The 24,410-nt window shown below is 43.9% G+C and overlaps 1 protein-coding gene across 1 annotated transcript; it reads right to left on the reverse strand.

Moving 5' to 3' along the window:
- Positions 1-807: 807 nt before the first annotated feature.
- LOC109466623 (DNA polymerase theta-like) lies at positions 808-24,394 on the reverse strand. Its single transcript, XM_019764353.1, has 31 exons — positions 24,238-24,394; positions 23,515-23,709; positions 22,905-23,105; positions 21,712-21,842; positions 21,243-21,399; positions 20,442-20,758; positions 19,609-19,774; positions 19,037-19,183; positions 18,375-18,587; positions 17,788-17,930; positions 16,921-17,101; positions 16,261-16,424; positions 15,505-15,735; positions 14,766-14,853; positions 13,952-14,195; positions 12,694-13,582; positions 9,609-12,021; positions 9,078-9,221; positions 8,537-8,667; positions 7,936-8,113; positions 7,327-7,483; positions 6,519-6,702; positions 5,895-6,140; positions 5,103-5,210; positions 4,284-4,464; positions 3,707-3,800; positions 3,359-3,449; positions 2,914-3,025; positions 2,171-2,329; positions 1,585-1,695; positions 808-1,133 (listed from the first exon to the last, which is right to left on the reverse strand). Exons 1-31 carry the CDS (start codon positions 24,392-24,394, stop codon positions 895-897), a joined length of 8,172 nt encoding a protein of 2,723 aa, XP_019619912.1. The 3' UTR covers positions 808-894.
- Between the last annotated feature and the right edge of the window lie 16 nt (positions 24,395-24,410).

Genomic DNA, 24,410 nt, shown 5'->3' on the forward strand with positions numbered 1-24,410 from the left:
TAAATACCCTACAGTATCAGAAAAGATAGAAAATATCTCTAATATTTGTGTAGCCTGCTATAGATCAGTTACTGTTGTTAAAATTCATTCAGGTGTCTACATAATATTTACTGGCATGCCAATGTACAATGAATGTATAATACAAAGTCATGCACAAGTGTTGATATCACTCTGTATCTTAGAAAAATATGAATAACATTTGAACATGTCAGAACATTTCATTTCCATTATAAGATGAATTTTGTGCAACAGTAGTAAAATTCTTCAATGTGTTTAAAACTGCAAAAGACTGGTCCTGTTTTAAATAACATTTCTAAAATGCTGAGTAACACTTCCCTAGATGATCTACATTGATCATGAACACATTTGAAAACTTCAACAGTTATAAGCATCTACATCTTAACAGGCCAGTAGCTCTGACTTCTTTGGTTCAAAGATATTGCTGCAATTCGAATTAAGCAACATTGGGAGCAAAATTTGTCAACTTGGTCTATTCTACTGTACATCTGATTCAGTATTTACTAGACACTTTGCTCAATGTTGGTCCCACTTTGCTCCTCAGCTATGTTTAGACTTAAAAATCAGTCCTACGACCATATGTCACTTAGCATTTATAAATTGTGAAAAAGAGTTTCCTCAGACTGATTACAACTCATTCACAAGGATGCGATTTACATCTATTCAGAGCCCATCAACCCTCTCTGAACCGGGATGGTGACAGATTCCATCTTCCCGCCACTTTTGATGCACTCCTGACGTCATCACGCTCTCGACTTCCGGAAAGTCAATGATTGCATCACACATCTGACAAAGGTTGACGGGATCAACCGAAAATTTATGGTGAGTTCTTTCTTTGTGTTGGAACAAGCTTAAACTCTATAACTATCAACTCATTCACATGTCCAGTGTCTCCAGTTTGCCCCATGTTGGTCCCACCTTGACCTTCACAGGAAGGACAACAGACAGCTTCATGGCATTCTCCATCTCATGTTTCACAAGCTGTGCCACCTGCTGTACATCCTCCCTCCGGACTTCATAGATCAGCTCATCGTGAAGCTGCAGGATCAGGTAGGCTCCCCTGGGGGTTGACGATGGCTGATGGGACTGCCTCCGGCTTCTCCTCTTTTGAGTATCTAAAAACAAAATCATTAAATTTAAATCATTTATTGTTGATGACATTTAACATTCTTAGAAGATTGATGATCATTCTACATGAGTTTTGTACATTCAGACAAAAGGAAATATTAATGACTTCAAATCAGCTAAAAAAATAAGTACAAAAAAAATTAAACTGAATCGACAGAGTGAAGAAAAATAGCCCTAGGCATTCTATGATAGCACCAAATACCATGAAGGAGCTATGAGGTTTGAAATTTGAACAAGGAATTTTACATTACAAACCACTGCATATCACAGATTTAAAAAGTACAGTAAAAACAAGATAGACAAGTCTTGTTTTTGGTTGCTTGGTGCCTGAGGTTTCTTTTTTTCGGAAATGAGAAGCAAAAGGGAAGAGGGGGTATCTGGTGTGGCCTAGTGTAATGTTCAGAGGCAAGAACACAACAATTTTGAATGTGAACCCACCAGCAGCAGTGCTGTCAGCATGCCTGTGGCTCCCCCTGGTGGCCGGAAACAGCTTCTGCAGTTTCTGGTCAATCGACACCATGGCCTTCTTCACCAGGTCAGCAGCAGAACCTGAGGAAACATTTATGAGGGAAAACGTTCATTTGACTGACAGCAACTACCGTGATAAAGTGCGCAGCTAAGTGGTTAGCGACCCTGCCTCTGGACCAAGATGTTGAAAGTCTGAATCCCAGCTGTTGTCTCTCACCCCACATGCACACTACCGTACAGTAAAGGGTTGCAGTCCCACAAATGTGACGTTAAGCCATGGTTCACTGTTGATTGTGCTTGTCGAAAAGAGCAAGGGGAATTTCCCTAGTACATTTAATAAACCTGTAAATACTAGAACTGTACATAGCATCTGTCTTCTCTGTTACGATCAGTGGGAGATTAGCTCTTCAGTGAGCTTAAACTGAATCAAGATCACTTTCCTTTCATTTACAAAGAGTGGTAGGAGAATCTATGGTCTAAGCTTTTGAGGAAAGGTACACCAGAGCACCTATTCCCAAACATTTTGAGCCCTCTAAAAAGTGTATGGCCTGGTCACCTTGAACTGTAGTGTTGACAGCCTGCCTCTCAGCATGACAGCGGACGTGGTGGTTCCCCTCGGTGATACCTGGCAGGTATCGTCTGCGTCCTGCCATTGTCTGGACATAACCCGCCTTCTTACACTGTTCCACTGTCGTGTGTAGGTACCGACGCATCCCTATAAAACATGGGAATAGGCATACTATACATTGTGTTTTAATTATGATAGTTTGGGGTGAACTGGATAGATCAGATCGTCTGCGTCCTGTCATTGTCTGGACATACATTGTAACCTGCCTTCTTACATTGTTCCACTGTCGTGTGTAGGTACCGACGCATACCTGACATGGGAACATACATGTACACTGTCAGGCAAACTTAATAGATCAGAGAAAACACAGTCTTCTAGCTGTTGCTTTTGTTTTGCACATAACGAGTAGTTACTGTACAACAATATCAAGCAAAATCAGTGGGGCTGTGTGCCGTAACTGCAGAGCATTTGACTAAGAACCAAGAGGTCTAGGGTTCGAATCCTGCCAAGCATCCAACCTCAGGTAAAAATGGGTATGCCAGAAGGATCATTATCATGATCGTGGGTATTAAAGGAAAACCAAACCAACCAACCAGCCAGACGAAATCTAAAAAAAAAATCTAAAAAGTCTGAGAATAAAATCCCTACTAGAAACAAAGCATTAATTTTCCTAGGCCTAACACATCTTATCCTAGAGTGTGTGTGTGTACATTTGTTTAGTGCTGCCCCACCTGTGTACTTGGACTTGAAGGTCTCGATGAAGCAGGCTCCCTCCTCCTCGTCCACTCCCAGCTGTTCTCCCAAGGCTTTGGCTCCGATTCCGTAGATCATACCGTAACACAGCTGCAGGAAAACAAACCAGGGCATGTAGCCAGTTCAATGTACATAATAAACATTTGCCAGGCACCTGAGCAAAAGTCAAAAGATGCAAGCTACAGTGGTATGACAGCCTGGCAAAGACAATCCTGTGGGGCACTCTGGAAGGACAAAACTGTCGGGGACAACAGAGAAAGTCCTGATAGGACAACATCACAGAATGGACCCTGCTAAACCTATCCAGAAGGCTGACCACTGCAAGAGACAGGCAGGTCTGGAGACAGCTGTCCATTTTCACTTCTACCTAGTCCCCCCAATGACCAGGAGGTCAAGGTACCGTCAGCTGTGCACGTTTCTCACCTGCTTTGCCTGTTGTCTGAGTTTATCGCTGACCTCCTCCACATCCAGACCCTTCCACTGACCAGCGATGGCCCTGAACACGTCCTGGCCACTGTTATATATATGAATGGTTTATATGACATTTCATACGCATATATCACACTTGCAGTCCTGAATTATAGTGATAATACATATTATCATTATAAACTTATACAAATTAAAGATAACTAAAGGTTAAAAGATATAACTACACAATAAATTAAGAACATTAATGCACTCAAACATACCACATCTACAATTCACAGTCAAAGTACTAGTATGCAAGATATTAAATATAAACTGGTACAATGTATTAGTGAAGAGCTGCACCTGTTCAGCACCCGGGTCAGCTTGGCATCCTGGGATAGGTGTGCGATGATCCTCAGCTCAAGCTGGGAGTAGTCAGCAGCAAGCAACACGCCACCTGGTCAGGAAGACACAGAGAGAAGAAAAAATAACATTTAATTATTTTAATAACCTTCATATGGTCTAGCCTGACAAACTGGTTCAGTAAAAAGCAGAGAGAAGAAAAAATTGAATTATAATATTAGCAGAATATCCTCAGAGTCTCCAGAGTTTCAATGTCAATCATACCATGGTTCAAAATGTTTCCATCATCGTTTCATACTTTAAGCGTTTGAAATATCCCTAAAACAAGCTGTCACTTTTTGTGCCACCAATTAATAACTTAGCTTAAGAACCAGCCTGCAATATAAAACAAGCAATCATTTTCCATCAGTGACATTCAAAATAATGCATTTTTGTCTCAAAGAATGCAGCATGGTATCATTCAACTTACTACAGAAAATATCACCAGAAGATTGAATTTGAAAATCTAGTTTTGCCATCCTAAAATTTCTATGGGTGGGTTAATTTTCCAAGGCATTTTACCCCTCTCCACTCGTACCTTCAAAGGGGATGAAGGCATGTCTCATGCTGACTGAGAAGGCGTCTCCAGCTCCATCTGACTCCACTTTCCTCCCGTCCGCTCTCCCCACGACGTTCCTCCCTCTCCTCCTTCCGACAGTCTCCCCACAGCCGGCCGGTGGACTGTCCCCGATCATGGTCGGCATCTCAATCTCAAAATCCTGGGACAGATTGAATAGATGAATTTTTATCATTCAACAGGCAGACATTAATTTGGTTTACAGTAAGTCTGAATTTTGTTGAATTTACAATCAACAGTTTCCCCACAGCCTGCCGGCGGACTGTCCCTGATCACGGTGGGCATCTCAATCTCAAAATCCTAGGAGAGAGGACGGACAAGTTACTGTAGATTGAAAGTTTTAGAATGATCCATACTTCCTAAATTCTGAGTGTTGCAGGTAAAATTTACCTCAGTTCAGTTCATTCTTACTTATGAGGTGCCACTCTGGATGCCCCTCCAGGCATTTCTGTCCAGCATGGCAGTCATCACGTAGCCGTGCTGCATACCAACCTCCTCTTTCAGTACAGTCAAGTTTGGGCGACACCTTTTTCTTTTTTCGTCAGAGGAGATTGGCAGCCATCTCTTCATGGCAAACAACATGGCCAGCCAGAGCCAGCCTTCTGTTCTGGATGGGCTGTGATTTGTGGTAGACCATTGTAGAGTTTTTTGTTGTCTGGTGCAGGTAGTACCCACAACAGCGTACAATGTACATGACTATAACATTTACTGTATTATGATGATCATACTACAGTAACTGTATTATTAGCACCAATATTCCTGGTCTGCAAACGACAGTACCTTAGGAATGTTCTGCAGGTTTGGGTCGTGGAAGGTGACCCTGCCGGTCGCTGTGTGAAGGTCACAGACTCCATAGATCCTGTCCATCTTCAGCCACGGGTTGTACACCTACACAACAATACTCACTGTCAGGTTTTACACCTACACAACAATACTCACTGTCAGGTTTTACACCTACAGAACAATACTCACTGTCAGGTTTTACACCTACACAACAATACTCACTGTCAGGTTTTACACCTACACAACAATACTCACTGTCAGATTGTACACTAGCCTCTACCAGGCTTCTGGAGGCGGCTGGAAAGAGTCGAATTTGGCCAAATAGAGAGATAACATGCCAGGGGAGTTGGTCCACTAGAAAGTACAGTTTGCCGCACCCTGGACCAATTCCCTGGGAATGTTATCTCTATAATTTAATTTTGGCCAATATCTGCTAATTCCAACCGCCTCCCTAAGTCTGATAGAGACTAGTTGTGTATATACATATATAGGTGCAACAATACACAGTTTCTAGAGCTATGTACAGCTAATTACATAGCTGTACAATTGTGAGATGTAAAGCATGCCTTCTGAACGTGCAGAAGAGTTTAACAAATGCCAAGCGGTTGAAAGATGAAAAAGGCAGAATATCTCACTTTCTCCTTTTGTAGAGGAAACACCGCTTGAGTGAGAGTATTGGAGATGTGCCTGCATTCAAGAATCACCAGAAAATTGACAGACAACTGACAGTGTAAAGTAGTTTTACAAATACCCAGAGGCTGAAAGACAAAGACAAAAAAAATATCTCACTTTCTCCTTCTGCAGAGGAAACACCACTTTAGTGAGAGCGTTGGAGATGCGTCTCCACTCCAGAATGACCCCCGGGAGAGAGTGGAACTTCCTCAGTTTCTCCAGAACGTCCTTAGACGTGCTGAGATGTTTCAGTGGTCTGCGGCCACGGGACGGGCGGGCCGTACCAAGCGTCTTTCTTGGCTGGGGGTGGGTTGTGGAGGAAGGGTCCCCGTTGGCTGGCAGCTTCAGTTCTAAGAACAGAACCTGGGAAGAAAAGAAAAACAGCGTTTGGAATTAAGATTTCAAGTCTAAGGTATCGAAAAAAGTGTAAAGGCTACACAAATATGACTGAATTTTGGCAACTCGTACACGCTTGACATACATCAAAGCAGGCCAATTTACACACAGGAAGATTAAATCTAAGCAGTCTTTGTTTTATTATACTCACGTACGCAGTTTTTGTACATCAGGTTTTGGCCTGTGCATGTATAAAACTGATCGTAGTCAGTGTAAAAATCTGACATATCAGTGTAAAGATGAACCAGTTACATAGCCTGGGTGCCATCCTCCGTGGTAGCCAGTAACATTAGGTAGCTGGCAGAAACTAAGGAGGATGGCACCCAGGCTACCAGTAATACGTACCTGTGCAATGTCATCAGGACTGGTCAGAGCGAACGTGTGCCCAGCCAGTTGGTAAGCCTGTTCCTCCAGCAGCCTGAGTTTAGCCTGCATGATCTCACACTGGGTCTCACACTCCTCACGACTGAACCCAGCTCCGTTCAGTTCCATACGGGCCAGGGTAACCAGGGACGGCATCTCTACATCTCTGTAGGATACACAAAGAAAGGTCCCATTTCTCCATTTCTGTAGCCCTTGGGCCACACAGTTGCACTACAGCAGGGGACTAGGCTGCTGAACTCACGCCCTGCCGGTTACAAAGCGAGCACTCTACCCGATTGAACTATTGCATCGGTTACATTGTAGGATACAAGATTAGTGCATATTGTCTGAACAGTGACACTGCCAGAGTTAACAGTGCCAGAGCTGCCCTTCAGTGAAATTACACCACAATATAGCAGCAACAGCAAGCAATTTGTCACAGTCAGACCAGGGCTCTAGCTACCGGTAGCTGGACATTTTTTTCAAGCCTTTAAAAATGCAATTTTCCACATTTTAAGAGGCAAATCATGGACTTGACGATGGTTGTTGGTGGTCTTGGATGTTTACCCAAGATTTTTGTCAATTTTGTCCATCAAAGGTTGACGAATTGGTTTAGAATTTTTTCGGTCACATGCCACAAAGTTCATGCAATTGACAGAAAAATTAGTGCCGGCAATTGCAAGAGCCCTGAGTCCAAGCCTTATGTGTATACGTACAACTCAAAGACTCAGTGTCTTTCACAACAGTACTTGACATTTTTTTATGATTCTTACTATCCTCCAGTCCTGACCTGAAAGCTGCTGTGAGCCCGTGTGTTTCCAGCAGCCTGTCCAGTTCCTCCATCAGGTGGAAGGTGAGAACACACTCCAGCGCCGCTCTCATGCGCCCAGACCCTGGGTTCTGTACTGTCATAGCCAGGCTTCCTACACCAAAACACCCGCCTAGTCCTGGAACAGTAAACACACAACAGTTACTACAATGTATCCTGTATAATACCGGTACCATCTGCCCCGACCCTGGGTTCTGTACTGTCATGGCCAGGTTTCCTACACCAAAACACTCGCCTAGTCCTGGAACAGCAAATATAGTCACAAAATACACATTCAACCATCCTGTATAATCAAAGGAGTAAGGAATATAGATTCCGAAGTCAACCCCAGTGAGGAACCGAGACTGGGGGGATAAAAACTTTGCCATGTTTGAGGGTGTGTTCTCACCACTAAAGCAGCACCTACATTGGCTACATATAGTGGTGAGAAGCAGTACTCCAGTAAGAAGTTCTGAGGAAGGCCATTCGATGCTACTACTGAGTACTATAGCCAAAATAACAAAAGGCAGAAGTTGATTCCAATAGCACTAAATAAAGGCTTCCAATAGCACAATAAATACTGAGTCAGACCTTGTAGCAAGTACGACTCCTGAGGGGTGAACCTCTGCACTGTTCCATGGAAGCTCTTGACCTTTGCCCCCGGATCCAACAGCCAATCAGCTACCTTGGGGTCCCTGAAGTCTCCGTGCATGGTGATGCCACATCCCACAGCTAGGGCCTTGTACTGGGGCTTCAGGTCAAAGGCAATCTGGGAGGGATAGAGTCACTGTTAGTGTTAGGTGGGTAGAACAGACATACCGGTATTGGGATTTTCTTATAGTGAAGTTATATTGATACTAGGATTTTACGTAACAGTAAACTAGTCCTGTCCATGGTGCTGATTTTAAGGCTGCAATTCAGGTTGGAGGTACAGTGAACCATCATGTTTGCAAAAGGATGAAAGGTTTGGTTGGATCCAGTTGTAGGTTCTCTTACTGTACTACACTCCTTCCAAATCTAATTATTATAAACATCTCTCCAGTACTTCTTGCAACAGAAGCCATGTGACAAGCCTCACTGGCTCAGTCTACTGAGGAAGACCAAAGTGGCTGGTCAAAACCTCTAGGTGAGAGAACTTCTTTGTGTTGTTGGATCAAAAGTTTTAACCTTAAACATCTCTCCAGTACTATACCTTAGTAATCTTAGTACGACCCCTTGTTTTGGCTCCTCTCTCCAACACCGACTTGATGCTGTGAAGGCGATCTTCCACCGAGAGACGGTCATCCAGAGGTGGGGGGATCATCTCATCAGTTGTATCTTCCTCTGTAACACAAGAAAGTACTTCTTAAATACATGTACCATTTACAGACCATTTGAGTCCACATGAGGCTTTAATTAACAATCATCTACACTACGTCAGCAAAAGCCGTGCAAAATTCGTGAATTCTCGTTTAGCTCACATTCATTTAGAAATCTAAGATACGTGATGTATCAAAAATTAGACAGTGGCCTTACATAGGATCCACAAAACTCCTTTGCAGGCTGAATAAATAGTAGAAATTGGCCTAAAAATTAAATTAAACTGGCCAGCGAGTTACCTGGACATAGAGAGTTCAATTTGATGGCCTGCAAACTGGACCTTATATGACCAGGCAACTCCCTTTACAGGTCGATCTCTACTATCATACTGTCTATTTGGCCTGCAAAGGAGTCAGTTGGAGACTAGGCCTTACCATGCCCTGCATGTTTCTGTAGAGAGATGTAGTAGGCGTCCTTCTCTCCCCAGCACACACCAACACCAACTATCACAACTCCCTCCAACTCCAGAGGGATACCGTCAACTTCTGGTGCAGGCTGCCTGCTGTTCACACTGGTACCTGTCATGATTGATAGACAGTTGCATTGGTGATGTTATCACAGGAGTCATATGGATATTACATTGTGTTAAAAATATCACAGAAGTAAAAGGAAGAAAGCCCTAAGTGCTCAATTTTGTTCAGTAGGCATGGTACAGACAGCAGGGAAGAACATAGTGCATCAAAATTAGAAATTGTTACTACCTGGCAGCTTGTTAACATTATGGTGCTGCAGCAGAGAACTTTTGGTTTTGATCAGAACATGCTGCTATCATGAATTTTGGGTGGTAGGTATCTCTTGCACTCAAAAAGAAGTAACATGAGTTTCGGCCACCTAGCAGCTTATACTTGATCTGCAGAGGTGATTGCTTAAAAATGTCAAAATGAGGATAACTCTAGGTCACTTACCCTTGTTAAACTTGGCCCCAATCCCACCTCCAGGTTGGGCAGCTTGTGTAGGTAATGCTTCACAAGCCACAGCGATGGCGTAGTGTGTCTTTGTCTTCCACTCCGCCACAAATGTCTCAAACAGGTCTCGGTTCGCCGCCACATCAATGACACAGAACGACCCCGAGGAGGGCATGCTGGGAGGCAGGAAGTCTGGGTCTGGGGTACTACATGGACTGCTGGGACGGAAGGAGCCATCACTTTCCGTGGTGAGAAGGTTGTCTACTTCCTTAGCCTGTTCTTTACATGTATGTCTGTCTGGTGTACCGGCTTTATCCATGTAAGAACTACCTTGCCTGTAGCCTGTCTTTTGCCTCTTGCGCAAAACAGGACTGTTTTTGCTTGTTGGAGATAGACTTGTTTTTGACTGTTGACATGAAGTAGCAGGAGTCCTGGCCCTTAGGCTGTACCTGTTGGGAGTGTACATCTTGTAGGATCTTGGTGTGTTGGTCTTACCTTCCTTAGGTGGTGTAGGTGGGACACACTCATTTACACTGTTCGGTCGTTCTCCAACCTCCTTCTCTGGCGTCGTTTCAACTTCAAGTGCTCTCGATTCACTTCTCTTCTCTTGCTGATGCTCTCCACATGGCTTTCCTACCTGCCTGGAACGTTTAGGAGGTGTAACTTTCCTACCGTCATCATCACTGCTGTCACACATCTCATTGCTTCTCCTTTTCCTTCTCTGTTGTTTGTGGTCTTTCTCTGCAGCCTTTCTTTCTGGCACTGCCTCCTTTTTACTCTTCCCGCGATGTTGATTGTACTTCCCGTTTTTAGTCAAGGAAATCAAGTCGTTCAAAAAAGACGCTGTTCCAGGGCTGAGGTTACATGGATTCTCTTCACCTATGCTCTCGTTGTTTGGGTCTTTGCCTTCCAACAGTCTAGTGTATTGTACAGGCTCTGTTTTGCCATACCTTTTTGCATGCTGCATCCTTGTATCTAGACTGGAAGTTTCTCTATCACAGCTGCTAACTTTGCCTAAATCTGGAACAGATCTGACTGCCTTTTCTTTGTCAAAGTTTGCAGCCGGCCCATCTGAGAGATTAACAGCTTGCTGCGTCTTCTCTCTGCTGCAGTTTTCCACAGGCTCTCCAAAAGACTCACTCAAACACAGGGCTAAGTCTAAGTCTTCACCAAAAGAGATGTCATCCGTTTCCTTTTGGGTTTCTCTTCTTCTACCTGCATCTTGCACCATCCCTTGAGCATTGCCTGATCTGTTGTCCTCTAAGCTATGGCTATGGTCTATTGCTGTTAGAGACCTCGTAATCGTATGGAAAGCAGAAAGACTTTCTCCAGATGTCTGTGAGGCATTACTGTGTTTTCTCAAGTTTTCTTTCGGAGACACAGAACCAAAAGACGCGCTCATTTCCAAAGCCAAGGCCAGGTCTTCCTCAAGGAACTTGTAGTCAGATTGACCCTGAACTTGAACTTCTTCTTTTGCTTCTTGGTTTGGACCAGCAGTCTTCATAACTAAAGAGCTGCCCAGCTCTTCCAATTTCTGCTTACTTGATGAGTTGCTTTGCTGTCCCCAAAATTTTGTCTTATGGCCTAAACCTTTAGAAGTTGCACCAAGAAGATTTTCCACATTTCTCTTTTCTTTTGACTTGTCTGGTGACTGCAACGATTGCGCAATTCTACCATCAAATACATCCGCCTGACTAGCAAAACCTACTCTGTCAAAATCGCTAGCAGGAATGAATTCACCAGAATCGTTAAACAGTTCACAGTCCTGGCTTAAACACGTTTTTGAAGAGATGCTGTTTTCAGCAGATGGCTCAGATTCAAACAGTTCTTGAGACTGGTACTGGTAATGTTCTTTGTTGCCCCGAGGAGAACTTATCAAATCATTATGAGGACCTCCCTTTGAAGAATTCGTGATAAGATTATCCTCTGTTTGAAGTGACCTTTTGACCTTGAGAAGCGGAGAGGCTGTGTGCGCGACCGCGTCCTGCTGAGTGACAAAGTCGCACATGAACTTGTCCAACTGAGAGTCCGCTGAACCAAAACTCAGGGCTGAAGACGGTTGCAGTGGTGTGGCATGACGTTCAATCACCGGTGTTCCGTGGTAGTTGCAAAGAGGAGAGTAACTAGGACTGCCGGAGATGTCATTTTCTCCCTTAGCATCTTTTTCCTCCATCTCTTTGCTTGCAGTGTCACTAGAATGTTGTGTGCTTCTCCCATGTTGTGGAATGACTGACCCACTGCCGCGCAGATCTTCTTTTGAAGACAGGTTTGCCACAAGTAGCTCAGTCTGGGTGTCGAGAGTAAAGGTGTCGTCAAACCCATCCGGGATGGAGTACAGCTCCGGGGTGCTTTCCTTTGGAGGTTTGGCTGCACAATGTGCTTTTGGTGGGGTGTTCTTGCTATTAACCAAACCCTGCAAATGTCTGGAAGGAGGAGCATTTGGACACAACGTTGCTGGCTTGCTTCTGGAGGGAAGCCTGGATGGAGTATTTACCTCTGATGCTTCACTTTTCTTTTGCGACAACACATCCGTCCTGTGAACGATGACTTGTGCCTCCACGATTCTCCCATGTTTTGCTGCTATCTGCATACTGGTAGTAGGTTTTTCTGTATGGTAAACTGTGCCATTATGATTCACCACAGCTACAGAGACCTGCTCTTTATCATGTGTGGACTTGCTTTCCTCTTTTGGGCTAGCAATGAAACCAACTTCTCCATACATATCCTCACTGTGAGCCCAGCCTTCTTCTTCTTCGTCAACTTTTGGAGGATCGTTGCCTTGAAACGTCTGCCCCATGACAGTACCAGAGGAGTCCACTTGGATTGATTCAGTACCATTTGTTTGAATCCTAGCTTTATTTTCTGCAAATTTAGCTGAAGACCTTTTCCAAACTGCACTATCTCGTACATCTGTCATGTTCTCAACTTCAACAGATGTATTTTCCAGTACATTTTGTGTTTTGCGCAGGCTATTTCTCCCAGTCTGTCTTTCTGATAGTGTTAGAGTATCACGTCTTCTGTCCTCAAAGGAGCTTGAATGTTCTGAGTGTCCCTGTGCTTTGCCAACTTGTTTATCTACTGTCACCTGCTTGGTTTCTGTGACAGGAACAAGGCTTCCATCCTCCTGAGACTTTATGAGGTTAACAGAAACCTTGTCTACAACTCCATCACCTTTCCGAAAAACATGCTCATCTCCAGGCTTCACAGACTGAAAAGTTGGTTGTCCACACTCTCCTGTAGGTTGCTTGTCAGCTGTAACCTTTGTTGAAGCAGAATCTGTCATGCATGGACGAAGGCGTAACTGCTGAGGGGTCACACCTGAGTTTCTTTCTGAGCTGTCCTTGCCATCTTTCTCTGAAGTGACAGAAGGATGTGGTCCCACATCTGTGTTCCTATGTAAGCTGTTCTCCTCCTCCTTTGAAGTGACAGGGGGAAGAGGGTTTACACCTGAGTTTCTTCGTAAGCTGTCCTTATCCTTTGAAGTGACAGTGGAATGTGATCTCACGTCTGAGTTTCTTCCTGAGCTGCCCTTGTCTTTCTCTGAAGTGACAGCTGGATGCAGTCTAACACCTGAGTTTCTTTCTGAGCTGCCCTTGTCTTTCCCTGAAGTGACTGGGGGAAGAGGTCTCAAATCTGAGTTTCTTCGAAAGCTCTCCTTGTCTTTCTCTGAAGTGGCAGGGGGTTGTGGTCCCACATCTGAATTTCTTTGTAAGTTATTCTTGTCTTCCTCTGAAGGATGCGGTTTCACACCTGAGTTTCTTCGTAAGCTGTCCTTGTCCTCCTCGGAGGAAACAGGAGGCTGCCAGTCTATCCCCATCAGTGCTGCATCTTGCTGCACCAGCTCTTTGGCCTCCTGGATGATTTGCCTGGCCGCTTCGGCCTCGGTCAGCCCTGCTTTCCCCGTCACCCAGAAACACCTGGACGTTTCTCTCTCCTTAGCTTCATACTCTGTCTCATCGTCAGCCTTACGTCCACTGGAAAAAGCAGAGATGGGTTACAGCAACAATGTTAGAAGGCTCAAATCATTGTGCCCTGTACCTACGAAAGACTGTGAGGTGAGAAAGTTAAATTATTATTACAGACTAGGACATCTTGCACCAAATATTGTGCAGGGAACACCCGTGTAGGAAACCACGTCTGGGCTGTTTTCCCACCAATAAGTTGTGCAATATCATATTAAAGTAGAATTTTTAATATTAGTGGAACCTTGCGCTCTTGATCACTGTTGATCTATTTAAGGGACCAAAAGGGACCTGGGTTTTCTAATCAATTCATGTTGTTTTTAGTGTTTGTTTGCCTTGACCTAATAATAATGTTTCACACACAAAAAGTAGCTTGTTCACCTCTTGAAAGGAGCAGCGTTTCTAAGCACTACTTCCACGTCCCGAACCTCCGCCGCGGCCAGCATGGCGACCGTGTGAAACCCGGCGTTGAACAGCGTCCGGGCGCGGAGACCGTTCAGGAGCGAGATGCGAACCAGTTCCACCAGCTCCCGCTGCACGCCAAACGTCAGGCGGGACTGGAACTGGGCCAGTAACAGCTCCAGGTTGTGCCAGCCCAGCCGGCTGCAGAATACTGTCACCATGCCTGTTATACAGGGAGGGACAAGTGTTAATGAAGGATATATAGTTAGCATGCACCTTACTGTAGGTAAAATTAGAGCTGTAATGTTACAGGTATATATGTCAGGCGGGACTGGAACTGGGCGAGTAACAGCTCCAGGTTGTGCCAGCCCAGCCAACTGCAGAATACTGTCACCATGCCTGTTATACAGGGAAGAACATACAGTTACAACGGCTCAAAATACATATTATGCACATTACTGTTACTGTGGGACTGGTAAAATTAGAGCTGTACAGGTACAAACGTCTGGCGTGACTGGAACTGGGCCAGTAACAGCTGCAGGTTGTGCCAGCCCAGCCTGCTGCAGAACACTGTCACCATGCCTGGCACATGGAAAAGGACATATAGTTACAGGGCTCAAAATACTGAGTGGATATGCACCTTAGTGCAGGTAAAATTGGAGTTGTGTAGGTATTACTGATGTCTACAATCATCAAAATTCATTCTGAAGTTATGATGACTACAAATATGCAGGAACACCAAAACGATACCTCCATTTTTCATGGAGATAACAATGTTTCCAGGTACATGTACCTGCGAATGTAGCTGCTGACTGCTGCAGGGACTGCAGAACTCCCTTGGTGCAGCTATACTTCTTCACAACCACAGGCAGGGGGACTTCCTGTTTGGGAGAAACAAAACAACGATCAATGTTTGATTCACAGCTGCATCATTTTACATACCTTGCATATAACATACATCTGTATCTGTATCTGTATAGCCGGTATAACCGCTCTTCAGCATAACACAGAGCTTTGCAGGCACGCGGCGCGGCGGCAGCTGGCTACATTACACCAATCGACTTGTCACACCTAACTTGAACATCTAACTCTAAACATTGTTTAAAGCTATGGTTAAAACATGACAAGTATACAAGACATGCAGTTTACAGAGCTTTTGACCAGTCACTCTGGTCTTCCTAAGTAGACTGACCCAGTGAGACTTGTCACGTGGCTTGTCTAAACTGTGACATTAACAATGGGTGTGACCAATCGAAAACTCTAGTTGAAAACAATTTCTCTTGTGTTGGAACTTGGAACAAAACTTTTCAATGTTACCTGCACCAGTGCAGGCATGTAGAAAAAAGTATTTTGAGACCTGATATCTCACCTGAGTGAGATCCTGCAGTACCAGTGCTGTGTAAAACCTCTTGTGTACTGCCAGTTGGCGCAGCTGCTTGGGTCTTTTTGACTGTTTTACCAGTAACTCTAAATTCTAACTACATGTACCAACACAGATGAACTAGTCTTTCATTATACATGTACTATCTCACCTGTGTAAGGTCCTGCAGCACCAGTGCTGTGTAAAACCTCTTGTGTACTGCAAGTTGGCGCAGCTGCTTGGGAGTTTTGACCGGCACCCTGCCATTGACAGCGCGGGCCAGGTAACCCTCCTCCACCCCGACCAGCTCAGCTACCCTCCGCATGTGTGTGGGCAGTTTCTCATACAGACACAGGTACTGGTACCAGTCCAGGTTGGGCCAGTCTGTGTAGATGGGTGTCACCTGGAGAACAAAGTGATTTTACGATTAATTTTAAGAGATAGGCAAGAAGGACTTAAAGTTAGAGTTTTTTGCTTAGGAAGACTAAATTTTGGCACACGTGTGTGGGCAGTTTCTCATACAGACACAGGTAGTGGTACCAGTCCAGGTTAGGCCAGTCTGTGTAGATGGGGGTCATCTGGACAAAAAAATTATAAAACTTTTAACCAGAGCTCCTACAAACACAGGCAAGATGGGCTTGCGTTTTTTGTTTAGGGACATAAAAATTTTAGCACATTTCCTATTGGAATAATTGTGTGGGGGTGTAACAAATGTTAACTTTATAAGGACAGATGGCGCCAGGCAGGAAGATTCAATTGGCACCGCTATTCTAGACCCTAGGCAGTTCGTGCGACCAGATGTTCACACTGTATAGTGTCATTCACATGCTTGGGTTCACATACCAGCAAAATAAAACTAATACATGACGAAGGTATGAGATCATTGAGCTCTTGTTCTATATTTAGTGAGTGCTACAAAGTGTCGTACTTGGAAGAGAATGTGCAGCTCATTCTCCAGTACAAAGCTCTTCATGGCCCTCTGCAGGTCAGCAAACACCACCAGAGCCTCATCAGGAGACAGGGCTGAGGACAGGGTGGCAGAACCCAGCTGGGTGGGCTGGTACTCCTGACTGGGACTGGGGGTGTCAGCTTCTGTACACAACAACATGAAAGACATGATTTTTAAATTATGAAACAAGTTTTGACCCTTTTTTTACTAGAGGACTCCAGTCATTGTCAAGGAATGAGCATTCGATCTACTGCTTCTGTTTTACTATAGGACTCCAGTCTTTGTCAAGGAATAAGCAATCTACCACTTCTGTGACGTCACATTAGAACACATTTGACTCGGTGAGCAGTGGATTAAAGGTTGAAAAAAGTCTGTAGTGTTGACATCTTTGCTGTTGGATGCTCAGCACTGCTATGCCCTGATATAGATGACTATGTCAAATGCTTGAAGCATGACATGAGGAAGAAAATGTGCTAGGAAAAGGTAGTAAAGGTCAATATCAGACAGATTTCCTCATCCAGAATATTTGTTGTCTTGTCACCCTGAAATTGCATTAGACGCTACTAGTATTAGCCTGATAAGGCATGAATGTATAATAAAAGTTATCTTATTGTCCTCCATAAATAAATACAGCCATACCAGCCTGGACTTCTTGTAGCCTGATGAACTCATGTTCCAGTAGAAACTGTATACAGGCGTGGATGGCACTGTCTGTACTGGTGTTGTCACTGGTGACATCACTCATCCCTGCAGCCAGCATGGTACAGGAGGCATAGCGCTCTACATCCGCTGGAGACCTCGCTACTCCACCTGCTATGATCTGTTACACAGGATAAAGAGACTCTTTTTACACAGCTGTGTAGATACATATTAAACACTTACTATTACAGTGACACCTTGGCTGTGCAATGTGAATTAGTCAGAGTTGCCATGAGAAAACTGTTACCTTAAGAGTCTCTTAAAACATTAAAACTTAAACTCTGCAACTATTCTACCAACACAGATAATCTTTCATTGAATTTCGCATAAGAGAGTAGACACTTGACACTGAGCAGGACCATGTTTTAAGAGGTACAGTATATCAGGGCATTCCAGCCATTATTTAATAGAGACAGTGAATGATATAACTTGAATGTCGATGAAGGTTAGACATCCAGGTAATACGATATGCCAAAAAGCAGTTACTCAAGCAACTGGATATGATTTTGGAAACAGTCAGACGTTTCAGCTAGTATCCACTAGCTTTTGTCAGTGACTGAGAGACCAGAGGGGAAATGCAGGTTTATAAGCACAAACTATTGATTGATATGCAAATAAAGTGAAGACAAATTTTTGGAAGTCGAAAAAGGAACAGAAGTCAGACAAGTCAAGACAAGAATGCAAATAGCAATTTGCATTCTTGTCTTGACTTGTGAAGGCAACATTGGTCGTAGAAAATTTGATCTCTTTGTCCTTGTTGTGCTAGAATTAAGTTCAGCATTCAGTGCTAAGAGAGAAGACTGTTACCTCTAGAATGGCCCTCTTCATACTGGAGCTGACGTCCTGTCCTGTCTCCCTGTGCAGACAGCTGTGGACAGGACTGAGGCCAGACCTGATCAGGGTGGTGGCCTTACTCCTCTCTCTCTCCTTACACACAAGAACACTCTCACCTACCACAGAAAAACACAAGAAAAATTGACATATGACCCATGACCACTGCACCTAGTGTCTGCTTGCCCTGGTCACTCGGCCATTCGATGCCACAAAATCCTGAGAGACAAAAAAAGAAGAACTGTGCCCACCCTGACAGTCAACCCCTTCCTGATACGGCTACATTGTCTGCTTGCCTTAGCCACAAAATCAACGCTTCAAAATCCTGAGTGACAAAAAAAAAAGAACTGTGCCCACCCTAAGCAGGTGTGTTACGCCAAAGGGCAGTTATACCGGCTACACAGATACAGATACTGAGAGTCGACCCCCTTCCTGTGCCTTAGCCGCTTGGCTATTTGTTGCCACAAAATCCTGAGTTACAAAAAAAGATGAACTTACCACACCCTCGGAAGACAGGGTTATTACAACAGACAATAAAGCAGATAGTGAGTGAGTTTGCCCACCCTGTGAGTCGACGCCCTTCCTGCCAGCCCTGCCTGCCATCTGCTTGTATGTGAGAGAGTCCAGCACCCTGCCATGGAACAGGGGGGTCCTGATGATCACCCTCCTGGCGGGAAGGTTCACCCCGGATGACAGTGTTGACGTGGCCACAAGAACACGCAGGTGTCCCTGCCTGAACGCACCCTCCACGATGTCACGCTCATCAAACGACAAACCTAGATGAGATTAGGTTAGATTTTGCTTTACAAAAATTGGCCCTCAAAATGCAGGAAACAATGTTTTAGAGGGTTATGAATTTCACAATTTTTCTGGGAGACGTTTGCTGTGTGGTTTTGCTGTGAAAAAATTGTGGTGAGAACCTTGAATACAACACCTCACCATGACACAGCTTCAGGACCAAGAGGTTACCAGTACAATGGAACTTTGAGTCACCGGGCTGTTGTTGGTCAGAATTTTCCTGATACAATGAACCTGTAGATACTGTACATAGCGACTGTCTTCTATATTACGACCAATGTGAGATAAACTATGACTGGATTGAGATCCTGTTATCCTTTTAACCTCTTGGTCACGTTACTGCTGACGAAAGAAAGATGGTGGATGCCATCTGAAAGCTTTTATGCTTTGTATGTCGTGTGTTTAACTTGTTCCTTTCTTTTCTCACCTGCATGATGGAAAGCCACCCCGTATGGCACCACCCTCCCCAACATGTGGTCCAGCCCAACAGGTGTCCTCCGCAGCTGTTCCACCACATCCTGCAGCACCTGTCTGTTCAGCTGCACGTACGGAAGCTCTGACAACTTGCTGAAACCTATTAAAGGGGAACAAGAAGTTCGATAAATGTTGTCATTATATCACACATGCTATGTCTAAAAAGTGACTTCCTACACTTAGTTTGCTAGTCCATTTTGAAGTTGCCACTAGCACCTAGCATCGACAAATTGGCCGCCACCATTTTTCCACTTCCCGCCTTTGCAATGACATAAACTCTGTCCTAATACTTGCTACATAATGTGGTCCAACACCACAGAGTGTCTGCCACAGCACCAGTTACCATGGCTCTTGTCATTGACCTTATTTGGAATGGAAGAAGAGGAAGAAGAAACAGTGCAAAAACAATATAAATTATACATTTGTAACTAGACAACAAACTCTTAGACTTACATTCAAAAGACAAAATCAGTTTCTGTAGTTATAATTTAACTTTTTTAAGGCAATGCCTTTAAGAAATGTTACCTTCAGTGAGTTTCTCCTCTGGAGGAACCCTGTTGATGTTGTAGAACTCCCTGGCGATGGTTTCTGCCAGTTTCTCACACCAGTTCTTGGTAGGACAGAACACCAGGACAGAGTGTCCGTCAGACACTGTCTCATAACACAGGCCAACTACCTGGTCCTCATCTCCCTACATTGGGTCAAAATCTACATTGAACAAGGTGTTGAAGGTTTGCAGGTGTGACAGATATTCTAGAGATCAAACAGTGAACAGTAAAAGTTAAACAGTTCTTGGTGGGACAGAACACCAGTACAGAGTGGTCCTCAGACACTGTCTCGTAACACAGGCCAACTACCTGGTCCTCATCTCCCTACATTGGGTCAAAATTGACATTGAATGAGGTATTAAAGGTTTGCAGGTATTACAGATATTCTAGATCAAACAGTGAACACTAAGACCAGTTTTTGGTGGGACAGAACACCAGTACAGAGTGGGCCTCAGACACTGTCTCATAACACAGGCCAACTACCTGGTCCTCATCCCCCTAAAAATCATAACAGGACAACAAATTTGTCTAACACTGATCTATATAATTTTAATGAAATGAAAAATTTATAGAGCTGGAAGATGTGTTTTGAAAATTATAGAGCTACACTATATTATAGGACTCAAAATGCAATGACATGCAATTTGAAAAGTCTAAATTGAATGAGGTATTGAAGGTTTGCAGGTTTCAGAGATATTCTAGACCAAACAGTGAACACTAAAATTGCACCATATTTTCATATACAATGTACATGATAAATATTATCTAGAATATCAACTTTCCAACCAAAGTTCACACACAGTGCCTTACCCTAACATTGATAACGCTGTGAAAGTCTCGAACTTTCTCCATCTGGCTGTTGTACACTGTAGTCCCTACTTTGACACACTCTGTCAGCGGGACCGGCCGAAAGTCGGTCTGGTACAACTCCGCATCCAGCCATCGGGCCAAAAGGTCCAGGTTAGGTAAGGTGGCACTCATGCCAACAATCTGTACTGGGTTTGTGGCCGCCTTGTTGTCGGTGCGGTTCTTACTGGTGACGTACCTGATCTTGGTGAGGAGGAGCTCTAACAGATACCCACGGTGTGAGTCTCCCACCATGTGTAACTCATCAACTACAACAATACCTGCAGGGGGGATGGAAAACAATACATGTTTAAATACAATTTGTATATAAACTGATAATGAAAAGACAAGATGCAAGATATCCTTCTTATAGATTGCAGTGTTGCCGATTACTAGTACTTACTGTAACAAAACAGCAAAACAAGGCACTGTATTAAAGGCATCATGCCATGATTCTGTGACAGTCATCCTTTCATATTTGAACCATTTTGGTATACTGGCAGCCCTAAAAACAAGCCCAAATGTAGCTAGGACCAGCCTATATACAAATGTAGCAAAACAAGCTGTTTTCTGTCAACGACAGCAAATTTTTGCCTCACAGATATCAGTCTGCTATAATTTGATTTGACTTACTTTGTCTACTTTAAAAGATTGACCAAAAAATTGGCTTTAAAAATCCAGTTTTGCTACCCTGAAATTGCATGGGTTTCCTTTAAAATGACAGCCCATGGAGCCTGCACGGAGGCTACATGACATGGCTCTTACCCAGCTGGTCTGTCTTGCCATCCTCGATGAGCCTGTTGACCAGGCTATTGGCCTTCTCGATCGTGCAGACTGCCACGTCCACAGAGCTGAAGCCTCCGGCCGGAGACTGACCACCCATGTACCCATCCACCTTCACACCGGCATCAAACAACAGCTTCTACACAGGGAAAACAGAAAAGACAATCAGAGCTATTTGCCAGAGAGGGTCAATATGCCACCCAAGGATCTTCAGGGACCCTCTCTAGCCAATGGATACTGCCTGGCCAGTTTGATACTGTCTTTTGCCACTCTAGGATCTGCTTGGATATCAAATCAGGGCTTGAAATTACCTGATGAAAAACCTGATGAAATTATTTTCAGAAAGAAGTGTTCACATTGTATTGGCCTGTTCCAATTTCAATAAAGAAGAGACATATAACATTTGTCCCTCTGAAGAGACATATAACATGACCTTGAGATAGAACCTGACCTTGAGATAGAACATCTTCTCCCGTGCTACAGAGACAAACGGCAGGATGAAGATGCCCTTCTTCTGTGTCTCCAGAACTCTCTTCAGCATCAGCAGCTCAGCTACCATGGTCTTACCTGCACTGGTGGGGGCTGCAGAAGAAAGACAAAAAAATTGTACGGCTCTTCGTGGCAAATGTGCAGATCTTGGCACATTGGAGACACCAATTCAGTCTGTGTCCTTATCAGTGTTTGGACACAGTATCAACAGTTAGCCAAAAGGCTCGGTGAGCGTCACTCCACCATACAGGGAGGGAAAGTCTTGTTAAGTGCCCTTTCCAAAGGGCACAACATCGGTCATGTCAGGGGATCGAACCAGGGACCTCTTGGTTCTGAGCCGAACGCTCTGATCATTACGCCATGCAATGCCACAAAGGACAGGCAAGTCCAGCTTTAGACCGATCAAATACAATATCAGAGAGACAAAATAGAAAAAAATAAGTATTCTGGATTTTTCCCATACCCCAAGTCATTTACATCTGGATATACTGACATGCTTTTCAATCGAACACCCTTCTGTTCCAATGACCCCGGGTCATGACAAGTGACCCCGAATGGAACACACGTTATGTTCCTTTGACCCCAATGTAAAACAATCAAAGGGACATGCACAAGACGTTTAGTTTACAAAGGTTTAGACTGTCTACTGAGACAAAAAGAGCCCAAGGGTATGATAATAACATTAATGACCCAGCCTAAAATGTATACAGCATCATAATTCATGGTCTGCAAACACTAAGGCCACCTACGTCAATGAAGGTTAGACATCCAGGTAATACAATATGCCAAAAAGCAGTTACTCAAGCAACTGGATATGATTTTGGAAACGGTCAGACGTTTCAGCTAGTATCCACTAGCTTTTGTCAGTGACTGAGAGACCAGAGGAGAAATTTTGCATTATATTTTTGCATTATCTGGTCTTGACTTGTCTGACTTTTGTTTCCCTTTTCAACTTCCCAAAAATTATCTTCACTTTATTTGCATATCAATCAATAGTTTGTGCTTATAAACCTGCATTTCTCCTCTGGTCTCTCAGTCACTGACAAAAGGTAGTGGATACTAGCTGAAACGTCTGACCGTTTCCAAAATCATATCCAGTTGCTTGAGTAACTGCTTTTTGGCGTACTAAGGTCACCTTTATGGATGAAGTAATACCTGAATACACCAGGTTCCTCCCAGCCAGGACCTCCCCCGTCTGCAGACACTCCGCCTGCCACTCAAACAGCTGAGTTATTCTGTTGTCATGGTAACACTGGAGCACGGATTCCGGCAGTCCCCAGGAGGACAGCAGCAAAGGATTCTGGGATCTGGCCCCGGGAGACACACCAGTTGTAGATGTCGGCGATGTTAGAAAACCTACATTAAGAACAATATAGTCATCTTAAAAGGGCATTATGTATCGGTAATATTTTTGCTCAAAAATTGAAATATATTTATGTAATTTACTTCCAGTTTTCAACATCTATTAACATATTTTTCTACATAACATTTCTGCAATCATCCAACATTTCTGTTTTGCAAGACTACTTCCTTAGAGGGGTGAAAGAGGCTATTTACATCAGGGCCCATCACTCACTGCTCAACTGCAATGGGCCCAACATCGTTTACTGGATACCTTAGACCCAGTAGCAGTGTTGACACCACACTTCAGATCTAGAGAAGCCATATGACAAGTCTCACTGGATTGAGAGTGACTCACAGGTCGAAAGCTCTAGGTGAGAACTTATAATCTCTTTCTCTAATAAACTTTTATGATTGTACTCACTCCTGTTGGTGTTCTCCCTGGTAGGTGTACATGTGGTGCTAAATTTCCTCATCAGTGGCTCAGCTGCAGGTTTCCTGGCTTCAGTCCTGGGCTTTACAGACACCCTGCCGTCAGGACTGTCTGTGTCTGAGTCAGCACACAGCACAGTCTGGAGGGACGGGCTGTTGTCATGTGTACACTGTCCACTGGACGCTCCTAACAATGGTATCTTCTCAGGCTTACCACTTACTACTGTACTAGTAGTTAGGGGCTGTTTTGGTGTGTGGTTGGATCCACTATTGCACTTACTAGTAGAACTTCCTTTAGCAGCACTATGCAACTTCGTTAACGTAGAGTTACCGGTAGTTTTTGCAGCAAAATTACTGGACAACTTGTTATCATCTTCACTATTCTCTAAAGATTTAGTCGTCTTTTTAACATTTCTTTTACAATCATTTCCATGGGGCCTGGTAGCTACAATGACTTCACTATTTACAGTAGTAGCACCCCCTTTTCCAGCTGAAAATTCATTGTCTTGTACATTGTTACTTTTCAATTCATCGGTTTCACATATCTTCTTGTTTTCTTTTCCTATGTACACAGATTTACGATTAGCACCATGCAAGTTAACGGAGCTTGGTTTCCCTACGAGAACTGAATCATTTCTCTTGATATCTGCTTGGTTATGAATGTTGTTTAAGGCTGCCAGATGATTTGTACAGTTGCTCGCAATGTCTCCACTACTAGAGAGATGGTAGTTTTCCTCCATTTTGTCCATGGCACACAGCATGTCTGCATCAAAGTCGAATGAGGAGTTGAAAGAAGTGTTGTGTAGATGTTGTCCAGTAGGAGACATTTTGTGGTCCTTCTGGTTAACATCTGTGTTGCAACCCTGAGGCATTTTAGGAGGTGAGGAC

The sequence above is a fragment of the Branchiostoma belcheri genome, unplaced genomic scaffold (assembly GCF_001625305.1).
Source record: "Branchiostoma belcheri isolate BF01 breed outbred unplaced genomic scaffold, Haploidv18h27 scaffold17, whole genome shotgun sequence".
Classification (NCBI taxonomy): Eukaryota; Metazoa; Chordata; class Leptocardii; order Amphioxiformes; family Branchiostomatidae; genus Branchiostoma; species Branchiostoma belcheri.

What these genes read in the sequence shown, in the direction of transcription:
- LOC109466623 (XM_019764353.1), bottom strand. Translation starts at nt 24,394, where the DNA reads ATGCCTCAGGGTTGCAACACAGATGTTAACCAGAAGGACCACAAAATG. An exon ending in TGCCTTCATCCCCTTTGAAG is followed by an intron (nt 3,801 to 4,283) that starts GTACGAGTGGAG and finishes CTTCCTGACCAG; the next exon opens with GTGGCGTGTTGCTTGCTGCT. An exon ending in CTTCAAGTCCAAGTACACAG is followed by an intron (nt 2,330 to 2,913) that starts GTGGGGCAGCAC and finishes CATGTTTTATAG; the next exon opens with GGATGCGTCGGTACCTACAC.